Here is a 25142-nt window from a genome sequence, read left to right as displayed (position 1 = left end):
TTGTCATGTTACAGCCAAAAACAATTTTGGGGATTTTGTGTGATAGACCAACAAAGTGGCACATAATTGTGAGGAAAATGATAAATGGTTTTCAAATTTTTTTACAAATAAGGATCTAAGTGTGACGTGTATTTGTATTCAGCCCTCCTGAGGCAATACTTTATATAACCACCCGTCAATGAAATTACAGCTGCAAGTCTTTGGCATTTCTCTACCAGCTTTGCACATTGTTTTTGGCCATTCTTCTGAACAGCAATTTAAGGCTTGCCACAGACACTCAATTGGATGTAGGTCTGGACTTTGACTGCCATTCTAACTCATCAATATGCTTTGATCTAAACCATTTCATTGCAGTACTGACTGTATGTTTAGGGTCATTGTCCTGCTTGAAGGTGAACTGCCGTCCCAATCTCAAATCTTTTGCAGACTAACAGGTTTTCTTCTAAGATTGGCCTGTATTTGGTGCCATCCATCTTCCCAGCAGCTCTGACCAGCTTCACTGTCCCCGAAGAAGAAAAGCATCCCCACGACATGATGCTGCCCACCACCATTTTTCAGAGGGGATGGTGTGTTCAGGGTGAAGTGCAGTGTTAGTTTTTCACAACACACAGCAGTCTGCTTTTAGGCCAAAAAGTAAAGTTTTGGTGTCCCACACATGGCTTCTCGCAAGCTGCAAATGGGACTTATGGCTTTCTTGCCACAATTCCATTCCATACAGGCAAGATGTGGAGTACAAGACTAATAGTTGTCCTGTGGACAGATTCTCCCACCTGAGCTGTGGATCTCTGCAGCTCCTCCAGAGTTACCATGGGCCTCTTGGCTGCTTCTCCGTTTAATGCTCTTCTCAGTTTAGGTAGATAGTCACGTCTTGGTAGGCTTACAATTGTGCCACACTTTCCATTCTCAAAGTTTAGGTTTTAATTTTTTAATTTTATTTTTTATTTATTTATTTATTATAACCCAACCCTGCTTTAAATTTCCATAACTTTATCCTCAACCCGTCTGCTGTGTTCACAAAGGTTAAAAAAATAAAAATAAAAAAAGGGTTTCACAGAACAGCTGTATTTATACTGAGATTAGAAATTACACACCCCTGGACTCCATTTACTAATTAGGTGTCTTCTGAAGGCAATTGGTCCGACTAGATTTTAGTTAGGGTTATCAGAGCAAAGGGGGCTTTTGGTTGTTACATGACAAAATGTGGAAAATTTTGAGGGAGTATGAATACTTTTTCAAGGCACTGTAATAATTTAGATGTTCTCTTGTTTCAAGCAATTCCTTCATCTGTGAGTACTGCTGTGTATGTTAAAGAAGAGTTCCACTCAAAAATGGAACCTCTGATTTAAGGGTTCCAGCTCCCGGGGCACTGCGGTGCCAGAAGTTCACATCTACCCCCTCCCAGCAATCTGGGACATGTCACAGGTCCCAGATGATTGCCCGGCCAGTCAAAGTGCAGCTCGTGCAGTGCATGGCCGGCTGTTCAGCCACAGCCAGGCACCCACAGTGACAATGTCAGTGCCGCAGAGAGGGGGGGGAAGACGAGTGGGGTTTCGTTCCACCACATCTCTGGACCATGAAACAGACAACTGTCTGATTAAAAGTCAGCAGCTGCAGTATTTGTGGTTGCTGACTTTAGTCTGAACTCCGCTTTAAGTCATCCGTTTGTTGACAATTCTGACAGGATGAACTGGCATGTTATCAACTTCGTGTGGAACCCCTCGTCCCAAAAGAAAGAAGACCGACCTACATATACGCAGCTCAAATGTAGATTCTTGGGCTGCCTTAGTGCTGGGGTGAATAGCAGTGCACTGATATGTAAAGGTCCCCCGATACTTCTGTGCTCACAGCAGCAAAGCTAAATATCTAGTGTGAGATCTCAGGCACTGCTGACCAACTCCTAGTCTGATGGGGTCAGTACTGTACTGCTCTTCTTGCTGGAGGATGTGACAAAAACAAAAGCTCTACCTCTACCAACATGGTACTCCATGGTAAGTAATGGGGTAAATATCACTTTTAGCCGACAGGAGACACGAAGAGGGCAGTATAAGGGCATTTACTGGCAGAAGAAAAATAGGTTTTACTATTCAAAGTCAGATTTAATAGAGTTAAATAGATTTAAAGTTATTATACAGGATTTATATAGCGCTGACAGTTTACAATAACATTAGGGCATACAGTACAATACAGAGGGGAATCAGTCGTGCTCGTTAGAGCTTACAATCTAGGAGGGAGGGTCAAGTTATACAAAAGGGTAATAGCTGTGGGGGGGTGAGCTAATGGTGAAAATAGTGCAGTTACATGGAGGCAGGATAGGCTTCTCTGAAGTGGAAGGTTTTAAGGGATCGTCTAAAAGTGGATAAATTTGGAGACAGACAAATTGGGATAGCGAATTCCAGAGGATGGGCAAGGCCCAGGAGAAGTCCTGGAGGCAGGTATGGGAGGAGGTGATGACGGAGCTAGAGAGCAGGAGGTCTTGGAAGGAACGAAGAGGGTGATTAGGTTGGTATTTTGAGACTATGCTAGTGATGTAGCTAGGGGCAGAGTTGTGGATGGCTTTGTAACTTGTTAGCGAGTGGCAGCCAATGGAGGGATTGGCAGAGAGGTAGCAGACACTGAGCAGTTTTTGTAAGGTGGAGGAGTCTGGCAGCAGCATTCATGATGGACTGAAGGGGGGTTGAATAAATTACTGTGCAGGAGAAGAGGTTAGTGGCAGCAATATGTCTTTCAGGCATTGCATTGTTGGAAGACATGTGTAAGTGATTCTAAAGCTTCCAGAGCCAACGCAACTTAGAGTGTATTGGGAGGTGGAACCCTGCAGAAACTTCAAAAACACATCTCCACCCTCCCCTCTGCTTACAGAGACAAATATACCACATTCCTTGCCAAAAGATAACTGAAGAGCACATCTCTTCCCATGGTCATATGACTGCATCTCATGATAGGAACTAAAGTCTCTTTCAACAGGCCAAATGCGATCAGATGACTATAGAAGTACCATAATTTTTTTTTTTACTAAAAACGAATCTGCTTTATAAGTGCAGCAGGTTTTATAATGCAACTATCGGGGGCTTGCCTGCTGAACCATGTTTATTCTGGTGCTAAGACTTCAGCTTGAAGTCAGATCAGGATGACAGCCCCAGAGCCTTCATTTTCAAAAGACAAACCCGTAATGGCAGTTCCAATATTTCCATCCTGACAGGTTCTTTAAGAGGTATGTGAAATGTCTCCTAGGACACATGAAGCAACACGGATGAAGACTCATGATGAGCTGTCTAGTGTGATCAATGATCTGTTCAGCTTCACATGATCTAATTCAACCATCATTCATTCCGAATAGTGAAAAACGATATCAGAGTGAAGCAACTGATATATAGATCCATCTATACACATCAATTTTAAGGAAATTATCACTCACACAAATTGTGGTTCGCCAAGCAACCTCAATTTTGTCACAGAAAACATTAGTATCGAATCATTTATAAAAACAGGTATTTTTGATGTAAAAACCCACTTAAAGAGGAAGTAAACCCTTATGGGTTTACTTCCCGTTTCCCTGCAAAGGCAAAGCATAATGGACTACTATGCATTGCATAGTAGCCCATTATGTGTCACTTACCGGACACAGGAGCCAGCAATGTCCGATTTCCTCGCCAGCGGGAAGCGCCCATCTTCCTTCACGACTCTGGCTCTGTGAATGGCCGGAGTCGCGTGACAAGACTCCCACGTGGGAGCCTCCAGTCACAGCATGCCGTGACTCTTCGAAAGTGTGCATGCGCCGAGTACACCAAAATCAGAGAACTCATTAGAAGGTAAATAACTTACAGTCCATAGGATGTGTCCCTTGTGCCAATTCCTTGGCTAGTCAAAAATCTATGTCCTCCACATCCCACCCATTATCCAATGCAGGGGGGGGGGGGGGGGGGGTTGATACAACCAGGAGGCGGGCCCAAGCCATCATTAGGACAATGCAGCTAGGTCTGCCCTTCCCATCCGACATTCACAGAAGCCATACTACATTCTCAGAGCATGTTCCTTTGATAGAAGTTGAAGATGGGTAGAGGATTGATAGCTCCCATCCCCTCCATTCATAGATGCTGTACTACAGCTTCTACAAATTGAAGATATGGGTGGATAGGGTGAGGCTAGCCAGAGCCTGTAAAAGCCTTTTAGCTCTACTAACTCCCTCCACATTGGACTATTATAGTGCCTGGGGGCAGGAAGGGAGGAGAATTACTGCCAGAGGAACCAACACAAAATACATATCCCACTGACAGCAAGTTATGTCTCTTGTGCTGCATTTTCTGTTGACTTTGGCTTGGTGTAGGTTTTAAAGCTCAATAAGAATGGAGAGTTGTGCCTTTCCACAAGACTCTTTCATAAATGGTTCCACACTATTCTTGCATTTCATAGTTCATAGAAGAGAGGTCCTGTCACAAACAGAAAGGCACACGTCAGGTTTCCTTCTACCAACACTCGCCCATCTCCCTAGCAGTGATGGTGAACCTTGGCACCCCAGATGTTTTGAAACTACATTTCCCATGAGGCTCAAAAAAATGAACATCTCTTAAATATGCACAGTTTAGGAGAGATTCACCCTGCATGCAGCCGATGAAGACTGTGGCGCATGCACTCTGAAGGTCCAGGGGATCGTGCCAGAATGGAGGAGCTCTGGACACTCACAGCGCCCGAGCCCACAAACCTGAAAGAAACTCATAGGGAACATGTCAGCCCCCTCAGTGACCAGTCATGCTGCAGGAGCTTTGTTCTAAGGTAAGCATTTCATAATGTACTAGTATAAGATGCATATTAGCACATTATGCGATTGTCTGGCTGGGTTTTTTTTTTGTTTTGTTTTCCGTGGTTTACTACCGACTGCTTATTTCAGAGTTCCAAAGTAAAATTGGAAAGCACATTTGTAATGCAGACCGTGCCGCTTTACAAAGGCACCAGAGCATTTTTTTGAAAAGAAGTGGTACAGCTGGGGTTGGGCCATACCACTTTATAGACTCTGCACTTCAGATGGGGATGCCTCCCACCATCAAGTAGACATGGGCACAGCTCTATGAAGCTAATTGTATGTATGTATGTATGCCCAACCCTTGGCAATTTTATGGACCCGCTGTAACATGCTTGAAATTGTTTCCCAAAAAAAGTCTCTTGAAAAATTTTTTATTTTTTTTTGAACCACACACACGAAGTAGGTCACCAGGTGTTCAACCCTCTCCAATAGCTTGACTTAGGACTGGCATCTGACATGCATAAAATAAAGGAAAAGAGGGCGCACCAACCTACAGCGTTACCACTAGTAAAAGCATAATTCAATTAAAAAACAGCAAAGTGTATACTCAAAACGAGCATTGATAGAAGGTATAAGCAAAGCGAAATCCACCATTCTGAACATAGACAAGCCAGGACCTGGCGTCGAGTGGATCAAATAATACCTCAAGATGGCTGACGCATTTCAGGGGAGAACCCCTTTCTTCAGAGCCTAAACTAGACACCAGAGCGCAGGAGAAATTCTTTTGTGTTTATCTGACATGCATAAACATGTGCATAGCCAATTTGTTTATGCATACTTTACAAGACACACTATAGAAAGGAACCAATCAAAGCTGAACCTGAGGAACTCAACTCTTTGTTAGAAGTTCTGAATTAGTAGGGGGTTATGGGTTAAGTCCAACAAAATGCATGCATGTTTAACTTCCAGAGCTCCTACCACGGGACCCTCTGGTCTCAGCTACTGAGGCTGCAGAGTTGCATGCAGTCGTTGTAACCAACCCTTACATACCCTTTTGGTCATCATACCCAACCCCTCCCTTACACTTGGCCAATCACAGAACACTTTGGATTCTGTGAAGTTGTTCACTTAATACAAAGGGTTTGTGAATGGGCAGTAGAGGAGATGGGTGAGAAGAGCTGCTGTGTGTAAGGTAGCGTCTTACTCAGCACTCAGTCCCAGAGTGCCAAAAAACTGAGCTGCAAATTAAAGTCTACGAGGTGGCATGCAGTTCATTGGACTTAACTCATTTACAAAACGGTCGAAATTCCTGGAGTTCTGCCATCCAGCAGGTCTTTGAAGGAAAACCACGTGAACACAGGAAGAACATGAATACTCCATGCAAATAGTGTCCTGGGTGGGATTTAAAACTGGGATCCAACACGACAAGGCCATGTACACCAACTACTAAGCCAACATGCTGCCCTTGACAATCAATACACATTGGTAAAATGTTTTACTTGGCCAGTAGTTGCATAACGGGAGGGGGGTGCAAACATTGATCTGATAATGCCACAAAAAAAAAAAAAAAAAAAAAAACATTAATCAATCTACAATCCCATATAAATGCTGTGGTGCACATTGCACGCATGTGTGCAAAATCTCTATATAGCACCAGTCTGAAAAAGGAGAGGCCATAACTGAAGGACTCAAAAACACAATACATTTCCTGCTGAAGTTAATAAAGCTACTTGGTAAACAAGCCTTTTCTTTTTTTGCAGCAGGCCACTAACAACTCAGATGTCCAAACAGAAATTATCAAATCAATGCAGGGAGTCTGCATGGACCCAGAGAGGAGCAACTTGTGCCAGAGGCATCTGTCAAGAGGCTACGCCAGGCCGTGTTTCCCTGGTAACTACATTATCTACACAAGTCAAACCTCTAAGAGACAGTTGGGTGGGAAAAGGCAAAAAATAAAAAAGTAAAATACTGCAGCTGACAGGCAATAGATCTGTACCGAAAGGCAAAACAGATCGGGCGTTAAAGGCTTTGATATCAACCTCAAGCAGACTTAAACAAAAAGCAGGCATCACTCCAACTCTACACCTCAACCAGCATGGATGGACACTTGAAATAACCAACTTTTTGGTCTCAGGAACCTCTGATAAGGATTACTGAATCTATAACTCACAGTACAATAGCGTGATGGTCAGTGGCAAGAATGCTCCTTACATCTGTGCTCATTGGGAAGAACCCCCCCCCCCCCCCTTATAGATAGCCAAAAAGATCATTGCCATCAGTGGTTACTTATTAGAAGCAATGACTGCTCAAGGAACCCCTAGCAACCAAGCTCTAGTTGGGAAATGCTGCACTTTGAGGGCCTACTGGTAAAAACACTGCAAATACTGTTTTTGGGTCTCTACATTTTTATTTTTAAATAAAAAATCAAATAAATAAATGTTGGAGGTTTTTTGTCTATAGATATTAAACCAAAACTAATCTCTCTCAAATCAAACACTAAAAATGATTCTAAAAAGCAAACTTTTCATTCTGAACAGTATTCTTAAAGCGGTTCTTCACCCTAAAGGGGAAGTTCCGCTAATCTGATCCCCCCTCCCGTGCCACAATCGGCATCTTTCAGAGGGGAGGGGGTACAGTTACCTGGATAATCCAGGTATCTGCACCCACTTCCGGGCAGACCGCTGCAGACCCCCGCAGACGCCCCCGCCCCTTGTTTTCTGGGAAACACACAGTTCCCAGGACACAGCGGGGGACCAGAATAGACGCGCAGCGCGACTCGCGCATGCGCAGTAGGGAACCGGGCAGTGAAGCCGCGATGCTTCACTTCCCGATTCCCTGACAGAGAATGGCGGCGGGGGCAGCAGCGAGACGAGTGATCGCTCGTCATCTGCCGCCGACATCGCTGGACCCTGGGACAGGTAAGTGTGATTTTATTAAAAGTCAGCAGCTGCAATATTAGTAGCTGCTGGCTTTTAATTTTTTTTTTTGGGTGAAGAATCACTTTAATGGGGGTCACACAAAGATCTATATAGGGAAATCCGGACCTTCTTCCTCCTGCTGGTGATCCCTCCACATCTTAGGATTCTATTCCAATTTCCCCAGGGCTCTCTCCCCTCCCCCCTTTAAAGTGGTTGTAAACCCTTACAACCAACTTTGACCTACAGGTAAGCCTAGATTAAGGCTTACCTGTAGGTCCAAGAAATATCTCCTAAACCTATACGGTTTAGGAGATATTTGCCCGAAGACAGCCACCGCTGTCTACGGCACATGTGCCGTAGACAGCGGCGCGCAAGCGCACTGGGGCAGGCCGCAGATCGCGGCGATATGCCGCGAGCGTCGGCTCCCGTGAGCATGCACGGGAGTGACGTCATCGCTGCACCAGCGAATCACAGCGCCGGAGCAGCGAGACCTGGAAGTCGCTCCGGGATCCATGGCAGCGGCGAAGAGGAAGACGGAGGACCGCTTCGGGGGCTTCGTTCTCAGGCAAGTTATTCATAATGAGCTAGTATGATGTGCATACTAGCTCATTATGTCTTTGTCTTGCAGGATTTTTTTAAAAAGGGTTTACAACCACTTTAAGATCTCCAGCTTTTGAACTACTGTACACAGTTTGTTGTTGGCCCAAACTGTCTACCTAAGCTGTCAGCACCGCTACATGTGCAAAACTATGTATATCTGGTCTGTATTTGTGGCTGGCTATATACAGTATACTGCACTGTGTTCTGTGTATGAGCAGAGACTTCCAGAAACACAGACTAGTCTACATTGATTGCTATGATTGGCTATGCACTGCTGCTGTTGACTAGTCTGTGTTCCGAGAAGTCTTTGCCCATACCCGGAACACAGAGCGGTATACTGTATGACTATGTATGTAACCCGCAGCTACATATACATAGTATATTATAGTATAGCAATATAGCAATAGTATATTTATTGCACATGCAGCTGTTAACACCTTAGGGAGAGAACTTTTTTTTCCTGACATATTTCTGTTATAGTTAGTTGTCCTTTAAATTTATAACAGTTTGTTTTGCACAGTAACTTTGGGATATGAAACTGAAGGGAACAGGAACACAGAGGTTGCTTGATTTACTATTACTAAAACTGGAGAGTGCAAAGTCTGGTGCAGCTCTGTGTAGGTTAGGCTAACCAACTGGTTTCCATTTTTTTGGGTCAAAGCTTTTAAAAAGCAGAAGAAGAACTTCGAAGCTCATTGGCTAGCCTAATGAACTCAGCTGCGCTAAATTTTTCAAACTCTCCAATTTTAGTAAATCAACTGCACAATCTCTAGTGCTTGAAAGTGTGCCCCAGACTGCTGCCTACATTTTTCCCTGCTGGTTTCACTGGACATGCCTTGCCTTGATGCCCCCTTATGACTAGGGAAGTCAGTGGATACACTGTCTGAAATAAAACAAGACAGAGGGCGCCCCAGCCTTGTGCATTAAGGAAGACCGCTCATTGTTAATATGGTAACAAAGTGGTTGTAAACCCTTTCCAACCACTTTAAACTAGGCAAGTCTATAATTAGGCTTGTCTGTAGCTGCAGTAGATATCTCCTAAACCTGCACAGTTTAGGAGATATCCCTGCATTTGCCGACATTATGCGGCACATGCGCACTTGAACTGAAGCAATGGCAGTCCGTACCGTTGCTTCAGTTGTACTGTGCTATTCGCGGTGGCTCCCGCGCGCATATGCGGGAGTGACGTCATCAGAGCTCCGGCCAATCAATATCGGAGCTGTGATACCTGAAAGCAAGCCCCAGGTGACAAGGCGGTGGCCTGAGGGGGCAGACAAGGATGGCTGTGGGGGATTTGTTCTTGGGTAAGCAATTCATAATGAGCTAGTAGGCTATACCTACTAGCTCATTATGCCTTTATCATGTAGGGTGTGTTTTTTTTTTTTTGCAGGGGGGTTTACTTTAATATACAACAAACCAACAGGTGTACTTGTAATCAAGGTAAGCTTGCAGTCCACAATACATCAAATCACCTATAGCCTAGGAAAACTGGAAAACCCAACAAGCCAATATGTTTTTAAGACTTGACTTTCCTTGGAGCTCTGGCTCTAAAGGAAGAGGCAGGTCCTTAAAACACCTTAGCCTGTTGGGTTTTGCAGTTGTCCCACTCCCATAATGTGAATGATGATGCATCGTGGACTGGAAGCTGATGTTTTACTTTGACAACAAGCTTTGGTACAGAACTGACAGCCTAGAGAGATGTGCATAATGGGAGCCCTGTCTTGTTTTATGTTTTTTCTATTTTTGAACAATACAGGTAAACCATGCAAATACTGTACATCTAATCAAACAGAGGCTCTTGGTCTTTGGCATTTTTATATTATACTTGTTTTGTTTTTATAATTGTACAATGTGCAGCAGATGTACTGTTACTGCAAGTTACTTTCATTTTGTATTTTATTTTCTGTGTGCAATTTATTTGGGTTACTTTTATTAAAGTACTTATTTTACATCACTGGATAGTACTTTATATATATATATATATATATATATATATTTTTTTTTTTTTTAATTTTCAGTTTTGGCCTAGCGTATCCTTCATTTTTGGTTTGGGTACCAATATTTCCATTCAGTGCACCCCTATTGTAATCCCCATGTTCAGCAATTATAAAGACATGCATCATTTTACAATTTGTGCAATGAACATGAAAAGTGCTCAACTTGTAGCTCATTTACCATTTTCCTCACAGCCCTCAGAGTGCGGAGCAGTGGGCAGGTCTCCTGCCTGGAGCTCAGGAGGCAGACACGTGACATCACTGGACTTGCCTCCCAGCTTTACACACCCTATTCAGTAAAAGCAAAGTGGGTAGCCAAGTCATCTATGACGGATCTTCATTTCCCAGACTTGGCCCAGGAGAAGGTCTGATCAGGACAGCTGTCAAGTCTATGAATGTGCCTAAAACTAAGTGTAAGTAAAGCCCCCACCCCCATCGTTTTCAGCCAAGAAAGCTGCCATAGTTGCCTCTGTTTAATCTACAACTGCTATAATGCTGTACATGTGATCAGTTATAACACCAGTCATTGGATGGTTTGACAGTTTGGTTGAGAGCACAACCAATGGGAGTGTTACATTTCTGGCACATGCACAGGGGGACGAGACAGTGTTCTGGAAACTGTAGGTCAAAAATGACATGCCAAATTGCACTGGGGCTAATGGTCATGGTCCAGAGGAGCAGAGTGGGAAGAAAGTGACATTGACACTCCAAGCTCTGTTGGGCTGAGAGTGCAGGAGCCACACACTTCACTCATTCATGTACACAGGTTCTCTGCATGACTGTTAAAAGAGGGGGCATGGGGACACTTTCTGCTGCAAAGCGGGGATGATTACAAATGACAGGATGCTAGTTTCCTTGTCAGACTGTAAAGCAAAGCATCACAAATCATTTCTAATCAACAATGTTCAGTTTCATTTTTGTTATCTGGTTTTACAACCACCAAGTCCAAGCTTGTACAACTATTAGATTATGTGTATTATGTGGAACTCTATAAAATAGTTTGCTGAAATCAAGATAGGCCATGTCCTGGTGGAGGAACTTGACTGACCTCAACCTGATAGAACACCTTTGGGATGAATTAAAGCAAAGACTGCGAACCAGGCCTTCTCGGCCAACAACAGTGCCAGACCTTACAAACAAGTTTCTGGAAGAATGGTCAAACATTCCCACAGACACTCCTAAACCATGTGGACAGCATTCCCAGAAAAGTTGAAACTGTTATAGCTGCAAAGGGTGGGCCAACTCAATATTTAACACTACAAACCAAGCCTGGAATGCCATTAAAGTTTGTGCGTCTAAAAGGCAGGTGTCCAAAAATCATATGGTAATATAGTGCATCTTAATACAAAATACTAAAAACAGGCTTAAAAACACTGCTGGCCCACTGACATCCTTTTTTGATGAAACATGTCAGGTGGAGCTGAGCAAACTGCTGGTCAAGAGCACTTTAGTGCCCTTTCACACTTCACTTTTTGATGCACTTTTGGCTTTTACAACAAGGAACAAAAATTCATGAAAATCTAGCCCCACCTCTCACCTCTTCTGAGTAACCCAATGTTTCCTCCTTGCGTCCCCTGGAGCCTTCCACTGGTGGCACCTACATAAAAATGCCTTTGCACACATTTTCTCAGTGGTCGTACCATTTATACTTGGGCAGAAATTAGAGAAAGTACCAAGCCCCATCTTCCAAATTATTTTGATTCCTACAGACATAACATTGGCTCTCCACCATATTCACCAACAAAGCCCCCAAGAGTTTCTGTAGCCATCACTATTTGAACACAATTGCCACCATACACCTCTCTCCTAATCTGATCTCTATTCTGAATTGAATAATTCTAACCGTATCGAACAGGCTCATGTTTCCAAATGGGAGACAGACTTCCGGTGCAACAGAGAGGGCACAATAGCCTTCTGCTTCATTACGTGAATACTATTAAGTCTGCTTTAAAAAACAAACAATTACCAGAGGTTACCTGGTCCCATCATGTGTAGCACCATCTTCAGCTTACCCATACTGGTGGTCTGTGCTTTAACCACTTGCCGACCGCCGCACGACGATATACGTCGACAGAATGGCACGGGCAGGCATATGGGCGTATATAGACGTCCCTGCCTTCCCGCGGGTGGGGGGCCCGGTCGGGCCCCCCCCCCGGTGCCTGCGGCGGTCGGTATTCGTTCAGGAGCGATCCGGGATGAGGGGGCGGCCATTCATTCATGGCCACCCCCTCGCGATCGCTCCCAACGAATAGAAATGCTCCGTGACATCACTTCCTCTCCATTAATGTAAACACAGGAGAGGAAGTGATGTAATCTCTCCTCCGTGTCGGTATTTTTCGTTCCGACACCGAGGAGAGAGGATCGGTGAGTTGCACCAACACGACACTACACAGTAGAACATGCCAGGCACACTCACACCCCCCCCCGATCACCCCCCCCCCCCCCAATTACCCCTGCCCTGCATTGGTGTCATTTGTGACTGTAATAACTGTTAGGGCAGTTAGGGTTAGCCCCCTTTAGTTCTAATGTACCCCCCTAACCCCCCAATAAAGGTTTAACCCCGTGATCACCCCCCGTCGCCAGTGTCACTAAGGCTGGGTTCACATTGCAGTGGTTTATGAGAACGAATGTGATTCGCACCGCACTGCAGTGCAAATCACATCCGATCTCTGTGCGATTCGAGTTCAGCCATACAGATAGTATGGCTGAATTTGCGTCGCACCCGCCGCAAATTCGCACGGGACCCTTTTTTTGGTCCGCAGCAGAATCGGATCGCATGGGTGTTCACACCATGCGATGCGAGTTTGCAGATCGCACTGTGATATGCGAACTGATCTGGGGGTGTCATTAACATTTCACTGACACTCCCAGCAGTTCGCATAGGGCAGTGTGAACTGCCGCCGGGAGGCATGCGATGCGGGAACCCGCCGCGGATTCGTGGTGTTCCTGCATCGCTCCAGTGTGAACCCAGCCTAATAAGCGATAATTTTTCTGATCGCTGTATTAGTGTCACAGGTGACGCTAGTTAGGCAGGTAGGTAGGTATTTAGGTTTGCCGCAGCTTTTTATAGCGCCAGGGACCCCCATATACTACCGCATAAAGCCCCCTGATTGCCCCCTAGTTAACCCTTTCACCAGTGATCACCATATAACTGTTACAGGTGACACTGGTTGGTTATTTTTTTATAGTTTCAGGGCACCCGCCATTTATTACCTAGTCTCACTAGTGTACCCCTAAATTTAGGGGTGTCTACTTTCCAAAATGGGGTCATTTTGGGGGGGGGGGGGGGTTGTGCCATCTTGGCATTTTATGGCCTTCAAAACTGTAACGCCCTTAGAAAGCCTGAAGGCGGTGCTTGGTTTTCGGGGCCCCGTACGCGGCTAGGCTCCCAAAAAGTCCCACATATGTGGTATCCCCGTACTCAGGAGAAGCAGCAGAATTTATTTTGGGGTGTCATTTCACATATGCCCATGGCATGTGTGAGCAATATATCATTTAGTGACAACTTTGTGAAAAAAAAAAATTAAAGTTTGTAATTTTCCCGCAACTTGTGGCAAAATATAAAATATTCCATGGACTCAACATGCCTCTCAGCAAATAGCTTGGGGTGTCTACTTTCTAAAATGGGGTCATTTGTGGGGATTTTGTGCCATCTTGGCATTTTATAGCCTTCAAAACTGTAATAGGTAGTGAGGAGTGAAGTCAAATATTTACGCCCTTAGAAAACCTGAAGGCGGTTCTTGGCTTTCGGGGCCCCGTACGCGGCTAGGCTCCCAAAAAATCCCACACATGTGGTATCCCCGTACACAGGAGAAGCAGCAAAATTTATTTTGGGGTGTCATTTCACATATGCCCATAGCATGTGTGAGCAATATATCATTTAGTGACAACTTTGTGTAAAAAAAAAAAAAAAAAAAATTTTTTTTTTGTCATTATTCAATCGCTTGAGGCAAAAAAATAAAATATTCAATGGGCTCAACATGCCACTTATCAATTTCCTTAGGGGGTCTACTTTCCAAAATGGGGTCATTTGGGGGGGTTTTGTACTGCCCTGCCATTTTAGCACCTCAAGAAATGAGATAGGCAGTCGTAAACTAAAAGCTGCGTAAATTCCAGAAAACGTACCTTAGTTTGTAGATGTGACAACTTTTGCGCAAACCAATAAATATACAGTTATTGACTTTTTTTTTACCAAAGACATGTGGCTGAATACATTTTGGCCTAAATGTATGACAAAAATTGAGTTTATTGGATTTTTCTAATAACAAAAAGTAGAAAATATCATTTTTTTTCAAAATTTGCGGTCTTTTTACGTTTATATCGCAAAAAATAAAAATCGCAGAGTCAGTCAAATACCATCAAAAGAAAGCTCTATTTGTGGGAAGAAAAGGACGCAAATTTTGTTTGGGTACAACATTGCATGACCGCGCAATTACCAGTTAAAGCAGCGCAGTGCCAAAATTGTAAAAAGACCTCTGGTCATTTACCAGCAAAATGGTCCGGTCTGAAAGTGGTTAAAGACTGTCCGACATTTTACATAACTGGTGGACATGTCCGATGCTCACACGGTTTTGGACCAAAGTCTTGAAATTCATACATTCCTTGTTCGACCACACTTTCCCCAGAGATCCTTGGCATGGCTTTTTACATTTTAAGATTATACTAAACCCCACCCCCCATTCAAAAAATTGGTGACCTACATTTTGTTAGTGGCAAAACAGACTAAATCACCAAGGCCTGGAAGAAACAATTTAATCTCTTTGAGGAAGTTAGTCAGTGGGTCGAAAGATTCTTAAATTATAAACTGACCCTCACCCTGCTGGACACCCAAAATAAATTCTCCCAGATATGATACAATATACCCATCTGTCACGGTCCATGGAGAGTGATACCTCAATTTAGCAGTCCAGCTTTGGGGTTCTGGTTTTGGGCACTCAACGTTCACTCCTAACCCCACCTCTCACCTACCTACTGTGACATCTTTCCTTCCGCTTTCCTTATTGCGGATCACGTGTATTCAGATTGACATTCTGATCTGCTTATTGTTTTCTGTATATATGTATGCATATATGCGTGTACATGTCTGCATTCCAACCATTTATATACACACAATTTTTTTTTCGGAATTTATATTTTTTCCACCCTCATTGCCATGTGTACGATATATATTATATTAGAATATGAATATATATTTTCTTGTATCTATTAGCCCCCAGACACTTTATCAGTGCACAGCCTCGTCTGTGCTTATCAGCCTTCAGACTACACCTGTCATTCCCCCTTTCGCCGCTCTGTCCCACAGCTATTCTCACTGTCTTTGTTCCCCTCCCTCCCGCCTCAGCCACGCCCCCCTCCCCAGCCTTCACTTGTCCCTTCACTACTCTTCTCAGTCCATATAGTCTTAGTTTGTGTCAGCCACTCCCTCCCTTAGCCACTCTAGCTACACCCCTCTCTAGCTTTCCCCCGCCTTAGCCACGCCCTCCCCTGCCCTCACTCGTCCTATCACTTCTCCTCCCAGTCTGTGCAGCCCTTCCGTTCTAACCACACCCCCAGCGCTTCTCCCACTCTAGCCACACCCCCTCTGCTCTTTATCTACCCGTCCTTCCTTTCTCTCCCCTCAGCTTGATGGAGTGCAGCTGACTCACTATCTCAGCCCATACGCTCACGAAACCGGTTGCAGCATGCCAGTGACATCATCCTCTGCTTGTGTTCCTCCACCTGCTCTATCCACAGCAGTTTGTTGGATTTGACAGCTTCCAGTGTCTCAGCCGGCAGGATGTGCAGACTGATCTGATGACTCCCACTCCCTGGATTGTTTTATCCATCGCACTTTAACCCTTGAAATGGGAGTTTAAACTAGGTGATTAAAACAGTTTTTAAATCTACACCAAAGGCGCCTCTTCTGTGTATCTTTTACAGTTTGGAACATGGCTTCCGTTTCCTTTGCAGCTGCCCTGTGTGTATGAACTCCCTGCCATTGGATTCTTCATATTTGACTAAAATCCTTTATGGACACTTTATATTATATAAACTGTTTGCTTAAACAGCATGTGTATATAATCTCAGGCTACCTGCTCTGTGTGTAAAAAAAAAAAAAAAAAAAAAAAAAAAAAAAAAAAAAACTTAGTGATCTGGTTCACTGCGCATTTACTTGTATATAGCTTATTGTTTTCTGACCTGATGCAAAATTACCTGGCTCATCGATACCTACTCTAACTTGCAGGCTACAAAGTTGTTTATTAATATGCCATTTATACTGTTGGATGTTTTTTACATTCTTGGCAGCTACGTTGCTGCTGTGTAATATTTTAAAGACCCATGCAGCTTGGTGTGTAAATTGCCCATACATACATACATACATACACTGAATACCTTCAGAATGGGATTTTTAAGGCAATTTAAAAGATAAAAATATATATTCAAAAAGTTTAGTACAAAAACCATCAACATGATAAAAAGAAGTCCCCAGTTGGGAAACAGGACAAAGAAAAAAACATGTACATCATAATACTGCACAAATGATCTAAAAGTGGCAACTCCCCACTACACAGTTATACCACCCGTACAAGTTGCAAATGATGGTGGGTAGTATGAATATTCAATGCATTTTGAAATGTGTATACATTCTATTTTTCAGGGACTAATACCACTTCCGAGAGCATAGAGTACAAATGCAATTTAGAATCCAAATATGAATATCATATAGACATGGAAACAAACGTAAAATTGTAAAAAACTTAGATCACAGCTATATTATTGGAGAAAGCATTCCCTCAAAATTAATGGTTATCATAATATTCCGCAGCATAAAGCCTTTCACCACATAGGACCGCAACGACGCCACGCGTGGTGCAGTGCCTTCATCCGTCAGAAGGAAAAGAGGGAATGACATCACAGGCAGCACCAAGAAGTGGCTATCAGCACATCCAGCAGCAGAAGAAAAACGTGGGAAGGACTTTGCTTTACCCCTAGACGCCCTCTGGGTGATCTCTAGTGAGGCAAGCATCCATTATAAATTCAGACTGGAATGTATTTTCACTGATATATATTCCTTTTGTACTTCCTCTCCCCCACCCCACTTATTTTCTTGCAGCCTAAACATTTTGGGCCTCCTTTCTCTGCTTGGGTGCCCCTATGGGATTTTATCCAGTGGTCCTCCGATGTGGTAAAAGGCTTTTTGATGCAGACTTATAACCATTGATTTTGAGGGAATGCTTTCACCAATAATAAAGCGGTGATGCAAGTTTGACATTTTACATGCATGTGTTTCAATGTCTATGCGATATTCATATTTGGATTCTAAATTGTATTTGTATTCTATACCCTCAGAAGTGGTATTAGTCCCTGAAGAATAGAATTTATACACATTTCGAAAAGCATGGGTGTTCCCACTACCCATCATTTGCAACTTGTATGGATGGTATAACTGTGTAGTGGGGTGTTGCCACTTATAGATGATCATTGTGCAATATGACACACGTACATGGGTTTTCTTTGTCCTGTTTCCCAACTGGGACTTTTCTTCATGTTGATTTTTTTGTACTAATAAAATTTTGAATATATTTATTTTTTCATCTTTAAATTGTCTTAAAAAAAAAAATCCCATTCTAGAGGTATTCACAATTTTTATGTTCTTACTGTGAAACAACTTCTGGCCATTTCAAAAAGTTTTTACGCAAGGATGTGTTTTTCTCTAGTCATTTTTCAGGACAGCACACTTGAGATGAGAGGCTCCTCCCTACAGGAAACACAATCGACTGCTGTTTTAAGTCCCCACATTTCCCCTTGAGCCTCAGTTTTTGATTGTTTTTCTCCCCACACAGAACAGTTTTTTTCCAAATGACCCGAAGCCTGGGGGTGGTGTGGTTTCCCCCTGGGAGTTCGGAGCACAAGCTTGGGAAGCCTCTGGGTCTGGTAGGATATTCTTGTCCTTCCTGGGGGGGGGGGGGGGGGAGGGGTCTATCTTTTCCTTGGGGGGTTGGCAGCAATTGGAAGAGCCCCCCCGAGAGCTGAAGGACCCTGGTTACAGTGGTGTACCTAGAACTTCAGTGGCCATTATCCAGCCTCCCCCTTACGTGTCCAAGCGTCCGTTCAGACAGGGTGCTAGCCATCAGTTCTTTACAGGGGGAGCGTCTCCCCGGACTCCTGGTAGCTCACGTGGGCTGCTGGGGAGAGCGCCGGCCGACACTGAACAGGGTAGTGTTAATGGCGGCAACCACCTGCATCATTTTCAGCCTTCGGGAAAATGGCGGCGTTCTTACTCAGGAGGGAAGGCTGAGAGTCAGCAGGAGAAGGCGTCCACATCCTCCTTCCACTAGGCAAGGAGGCACCAGTTCACTACGGTGGATGTCTACCTAAACCACCTCAGATGAGAATGAGGAATGTAAGGCATTGCCCCCCAATATGTATATACTGACTGGTACAGTGCAGGACACAGCCTAACCTTGCAGCTCCCTATGGGGACAGCAGTTGGGGGGGGGGGGGGGGGGTAGGTACTTTGGCAGCTATCCTCCTTGCATGTTGACCATAAGGATGGAAAAGCAAGCCCAGTGGCTGTGGCAAAAAGGGGGAAGATGACAACGGTACTTGTACTTTCCTTAGCCCTGGGAATTTAGCTGCAAAATACCCAATTCCAGCCAGATGGTTTCTGGGCAGTTGAAATAATCTACCCAGCTCTCACTTACAGCAGAGACACTGTGGTTATCTCAACAGTAGGTTGCCAGCCTCTCCCTGCATGCCCAGTTGTGGTACATTAATAGGGGTGAAAACAGCAAAGTGGGGGACCTGGTGAATACAAAGTTCTTTACAGGCCATGTATACCACTGAACAAGTTAACCATGCAATGGTTGAAGGATTCAGGAGTAAGCTCCCCTGGTCAGCAGGTGCACTAGGTTATCCAGCCCCATTAGCCCAGCTGCTAGGAATCTGAAGTTGTTCCAAGATGCTTAAAAGCTGACCCAAGTTTCAACGATGGGCAGGGACCAAGCTTTTGTATGGCACAGTAGGGGTTCCATTGTGACAGCTCCTCCTTTTGGAGTTTCTTGCTTTGAGTAACTTGATAAGCTCCAACCTACCATGTCACCCTTACACTGGAGTTATATTATAGTGCAGGAGGTAGGAAAAACCTTTGTTGGTTTGGGCTACAGTCTACTCGGTGGCAGATCTAAAAGGTGATTACCATAAATCACTTCCTTTATCCTTTGAGGATTTTCTGTGCAAACCTATGCAAGAGCTACATGATTAATGCCTGCAGGTAGCCATTTACCACCAGGCTAAATTGGTAACCACCTCTAGAAGCTGTCTTAAATTAGTCTCTAGGGCTAGGCTCATTGAGACTTTAGTTGCTGATCAGCCCCACCTGGGTATGAGCTGACTAGCATTTGCTCAGTCCATAGAGGTAAGGTAGGACAATAGCTACTATAGTAAGGTGTCCAACCATTTTAAGATTTGTTCCTTCAATGGTGGTGAAGGGTTAGCATCTACAGCCCAGGCTATGCCTATGAAATTACCTGTTTGGTTATTTCATAATGGGATACACCACAACTCTGGGATGTTTTGTGGCACAGCAGAAATACACAATGAGATTTTTGACCTCTCTGCTTATAAGGGGTATATTGCTGTACATCAGAAATGCACTGCACTAAAGCTTGTTTGGCGTCCTTTATATCCTTAAAAAGGTACTGCTTTGTTTGGCTACAGATCAGAAAAATACAACAATGAGGGTGGTCTGTACTTTCTGGTTTTGTGCCGCACAGCAGAAATGCACAGCATTGAGTCTGGTGACATTTCTGCTCTTAATTGTTATATTGCTGCACATCAGACATACAAAAGATTAAGGTCTGTCTGTGGGGTTGGGTGTCCTGTATTACTGCCTTATTGGTGGCTTATTAGAAAGGCAGCAGTGAAGATTGATGGTCCTGAGTTTTTGGGCTCCACAGCAGAAATACAAATTGAACCTTTGCCAGGGGTAGTACACATGCTGCCTTTGGTTATCGGAGCAGCACCAAAGTGGCATTGTGCTGAATCAGACTACCGTGCTATTAACGGCAATGGCTGCCGATTTTAGGCATGCAACTTGACATGTTGAGTCACATGCCAAATCACTTCAATATGGATGTGCTGCTATCTCTATTCAGAATGGTTATATTGTTGTACATCAGACATACAAGATTGAAGGTTGTCTGTCCTTTATGTCTTACATACACTGCCTTATTGGCTGTATATCAGAAAGGCTACAGCAGTGAAGGTTGCTTGTCTTTTTCCGATTTTTCTTTTTTGCTGCTCAGCAGGGAAACACATTGAGGATGGTGGCATCTCTGCTCAGTACTGGTATATTGCTACACATCTGACACACAAAGATTGAAGATAGTTTGGGTCCTGTATGTCCTATATTGTGAACTGGTCAGTGTGCAAAACTTAGTAGGCACATGTGTCCACATCCCAGGTAAAGCAATAGAGAAAGCTTTTGGACTGGGACTTAATGGCATATCTATATAAAGAACAAAAAAAAAAAAAAAAAAAAAAAAAAAAAACCACACACACACACACACACGCACGCACTTTATAAATTAAACCTTACCTGAAAACAACATTACCAGCACGATCTGCCTTCCAAGCCTTTACTAGTGCAAAGTCTCCTGTGATCGCAGTCTCCATAACAAAGTGGCGGCCATTAAACTCCTTGACCTAGAAGAGGGAGCTCGTTAGAATAAATGTAATAAAAAAAATAAAAAAATAAAAAAAAAAAAGGGGGGGGGGGATGGTATTTGACCCCATATAAAATGATCAAAAATGTATCCTTCCACACCTGGCATATGTTGGAGATGTAATGATCATGGACCTGAAATACCCCCAAGTCATATGTGCATATCTCCAATGTAGACTATCATCTTGGATCCACTTTAATCTAATTAGCAAGTTTTGACTGACATTTCTAGTTTACTTAGAGCCCTGTCAATGCCTATACCCTCATCTTTATGAACCAATGTAACTATGTTGGTTACAAAATGACTAAAACGTGAATGACAATCCATTTTGTCAATTTAAAAACTTGCAATAAAAATGTATTGTTAAAAGAATAAAATGTACAAAACGTTTCAACAATCAACTCGAACAGTGTCCTACAAGACAGATTAACCTTTACCTTGATTAAAACCTTAGTAATAGAAGTTCCCTTTCTGGTAGGCTAGCATAGTAACCAAGAACATGCTTTGGTGACCTTCACAAAAACAGAAACCCGTGATGGCCAGAGTATAGTCTACTGCATCTATGTAGTTACAAGTAGACAACTTAATAGAACTTAACCCCCTGTTTTATTAAAATTCTATTGGACGGTACCACCTTAACATGTTTACCGTGTAGTTTATTTTTGTAATCCTAATTTTCCTAGTTCATTTTAAATCAAAAGTCATCTTCTAAATGTCATTATTACTGCAAAGTGAATTCTGATGGTGTTTAACTGCAATCTTTACATGAGATTTAATATAATTTTTTTTTTTTTTCCTTTAAAGGGATTGGCTTCAACAAGTCAGACAGGAGTACATGTTCCTGTGGTTAAATATTTAGGATGTTTTAATGAATTTGATTTGTAGAATAAAAAAAGATATTACAGTAGGATCACAGGAAATACTTTTAAAATGTTGAGATTTGGCTCTCTATGTGGCATTGGCTTAAGAACACTGATTCTCATTAGGCATCCATCTACAGAGGGAATCCCAGCGGCGAGAATCTACCGATTCCTGCTGTGGGGTGTGACAGCTGTGAGCAGATAGTTGCGTATTCCCAATGACAAGATGTCGGTGGCCACATCCATTCATGGTTACATATGGTGATTGTGGCTGGCCACAAGCAGAGAAATACAACTTCCTTTAGCTCCATGCTTGTTCAGGGTCCGACTCAGAAGTACTAAAACCAAAAAACATCCAGGTAAATTGCGTTTTAAAACAAAAAATGCATTTCTTGCCTGAAAAGTCTGAGGAGTTTTAAGGGTTTAGTTAGGAGTGTGTATAGGGGATGGTTAAAGTGCAGCTAAACTTAAAACCCCAAAAATGTATACATTGCAGTTTACTAATCCTTAAATTGGCTTGGCTACATTTGTTTTTTACTTTTATTTTCTTTATTTTCACCCGGCAATTCTGTAAACATTTCTTCCACTGGAATGGCTACATTCACTTTCCGCTGCAACAATCAATGGGAGACTTGGTTGTCATCCAGGTTGGAACTCAAATCAAATCTACCCATCTTCACTACATGAGTGGGGAGATTAGCAGTTACAGAACGAAGATTGGGTTGTTTGAGCCACAGATTAATTGAATCTCAGGAACCTGCCAAGGGTATATCCATCTATGGGTAGGCCATTTGGATCAACTTGGGCACAACCAGCATGTTGGATTTTTGGCATAGGATTGCCAACAGCTGTAGCTGCTAGCTTTAATCAATGTGCTCTCCTGGCAGGGACCGCTCCCTGCCATTGTTGTTTCCGGGGGGGGGGGGGGGGGAGGAACATACATAATCTATTGCCCATCTTAAAGGGGGTGTCAAAGCAGAATTTTTATCTGAATGCATTCTATGTATCAAGCTAAAAAGCCTTCTGTGTGTAATAGCCTCCCCAGCACCCCCTAACACTCACCTGACCCCCCTCTGTGCATGAGTCACTTGGCTGTCCAAGATACTGCCTCCTGATTGGCTACCACAGCTGTCAGTCAGCCAATGGCACTGCTGTGCTGTTTCAGCCAGAGGAGAGAGGGGGCAGGGTCAGAAAGCTACATGTCCGATTGCACACAAAGCTGCAGCTCAGCTCCAGCCCCCCCCCCCCCCCCCATAACAAGCTGCTTGCTGTGGGGGCAAGCGACAGGAGGGAGGCAGCACCAGGAGCAGCAAAGAGGGACCAGAGAGGAGAAGGATCCAGGCTGCTCTGTGCAGTGGATTTTGCACAGAGGTGCCAAGTATAACAGGTTTTTTTTTTTTTTTTTTAATCAAACACACAAGACTTTACAATCACTTTAAGCTCACAAATTGAGAAGGGCTTCGACTTTCTGCACTTGCTAAACATGCATAGCCTGAAAAACTACTCCACCACATCCAGAGACCTTAAGGCTGGCCATACATGGGTCGAATTTGGAAAGGATTTTCTTTAGAAAATTGTAACCAAGAATGTTAGAATTTTGCACCATTAGTGGGCAGCAACAGCCAATTTCCATATGGTCAGATAAAATGAGTGACCGGGCATGTTTAGAAAATATTTTGACCTCATTTGTAATGATGGGCGAATTGTGCAAAAAACCTTACCAAAAGAGAAAAAAAAAAAAGTGTACAAGAAAAAGCTACAAAAATAATTTTCTGGAGCAACATTAGATAAAATTGAAGGCTTGGTTGGTCGAATTTGGAAATCAACGCTGGCACCAACGGATCACAAAATGCGAAACTTCAAAGATTTCAATTTTCAAAAGATATGTTCGGAATGCGACTCATGAAAAGCCTGCATGAAGCTCCAATATATGAAATTTTTATGTCATATTCTTGGGTTTATATGGTTTAAGTTGTATGTAAAAGTAAAATTTATCAGATTTGCTCACTTTTAGTCTGTCAAGTATAGAATTGAATGCGTTATAAAAGGATCCGCTCAACGTGTGCAAAGAAAAGCCGTTCATCCAGCCAAAAGTTGATAGCTTCCTAGACTAATTTTTTTTTTTTGGGGGGGGGGGGGGGGTGTGATACGATTTAACCGCCGCACAAACATTTAAGTCAGCAGAATGGCACGGATATAGGCAAATGGGCGTACAGGTAATAGCCCTTTAAATTTAAGGCTGTGTGGTCGCACATGCACAGCAAGCGCCATTACTAATTAAAATAAATAAAAATGCCATAAAACTAGTCCCTATTTTGTAGATGCTATAACTTTTGCGCAAACGAAAAGCTTATTGCGATTTTTACCAAAAATATGTAGAATACACATTGGCCTAAACTGAGGAAAAAAACATTTTATATATTTTTGGGGGTATTCTGGCAAAAAAATAAAAAAAAATAAAGTTTGGGAGCCACGTTGCACAATTGTCAGTTAAAATAACGCAGAGCCAAATCGCAAAAATACTCTGGTCTTTGGGAAGCCAAATGGTCCGGGGCTGAAGTGGTTAAAGCAGAGGTTTGGCCATAAAAAAAAAAAATAAAATAAAAAAATAAGTCAGCAACTACAAACACTGTAGCTGATGACTTAATAAGGGCACTTACCTGTCCAGCGAGTCTGCAATGTCGACCAAACCCCCCCAGGGCAATCCGTCCATCAGGTTAGGATTGCGGTGCCGCCACCCAAGGGAAACCGGCAGCGGAGCCTTGCAGCTTCACTGCCCGTTTCATACTGCGCAAGCGCGAGTCGCGTGGTGCTTTGTGAATGGTCGGCTGTGTTCTGGGGGACACTCAGTTCCCAGAACACAGCACGCCCCATTCCCCAGAAGACAACGCGAGGAGGAGAAGAACGAAGATCACCGCGGAGTAGGAAGTGGCAGATTAGGACGATCTGCCTAGCAACAGACATTTCTGGCGAGTAAAAAAAATTATAATTTTAATTTTTTCGGAGCATTTAGGAATTTGTTTTTTTTTAGGGCGGACCTCCGCTTTAAGCATTCAGAAGGACATCAGGGACATTTTGGTTCACTGTGTGAATAGGTCTTTGAAACCAAAATGCACCACACTGGAAAACTATAGTACTGCAAGAAAAAAAAAGAAAAAAAAAAAAAAAAAAACACACCACACAAAGCCAAAAAAGTTTAGCTTTTACCATAAAGCCAATAAAGTTGCAGATGATGATCTGATGATCTCTGGGTAAATGAATTGAAGATTAAATTTAAAAAAATTGTACAGTAACGAAAACTAATCAAAAATGGACAAAGCTGCTAC

The 25142-nt window shown here is 43.2% G+C and overlaps 1 protein-coding gene across 1 annotated transcript in view; it reads right to left on the bottom strand.

Annotated features, from left to right (window-relative positions):
* Positions 1 to 25142, bottom strand: part of OXCT1 (3-oxoacid CoA-transferase 1) — a 185435-nt gene that overhangs the window by 113715 nt on the left and 46578 nt on the right. Inside the window, exon 6 of the mRNA XM_077462803.1 lies at positions 20830 to 20936. Within this exon, the coding sequence (XP_077318929.1) occupies positions 20830 to 20936 (107 nt within the window). The remainder of the gene's footprint in view (positions 1 to 20829; positions 20937 to 25142) is intronic.

The sequence above is a fragment of the Lithobates pipiens genome, unplaced genomic scaffold (assembly GCF_037356315.1).
Source record: "Lithobates pipiens isolate NorthernLeopardFrog02 unplaced genomic scaffold, aLitPip1_a1.2 Scaffold_3, whole genome shotgun sequence".
NCBI classification, from domain to species: Eukaryota; Metazoa; Chordata; class Amphibia; order Anura; family Ranidae; genus Lithobates; species Lithobates pipiens.
This window is presented reverse-complemented; position numbering and strand designations above follow the sequence as displayed.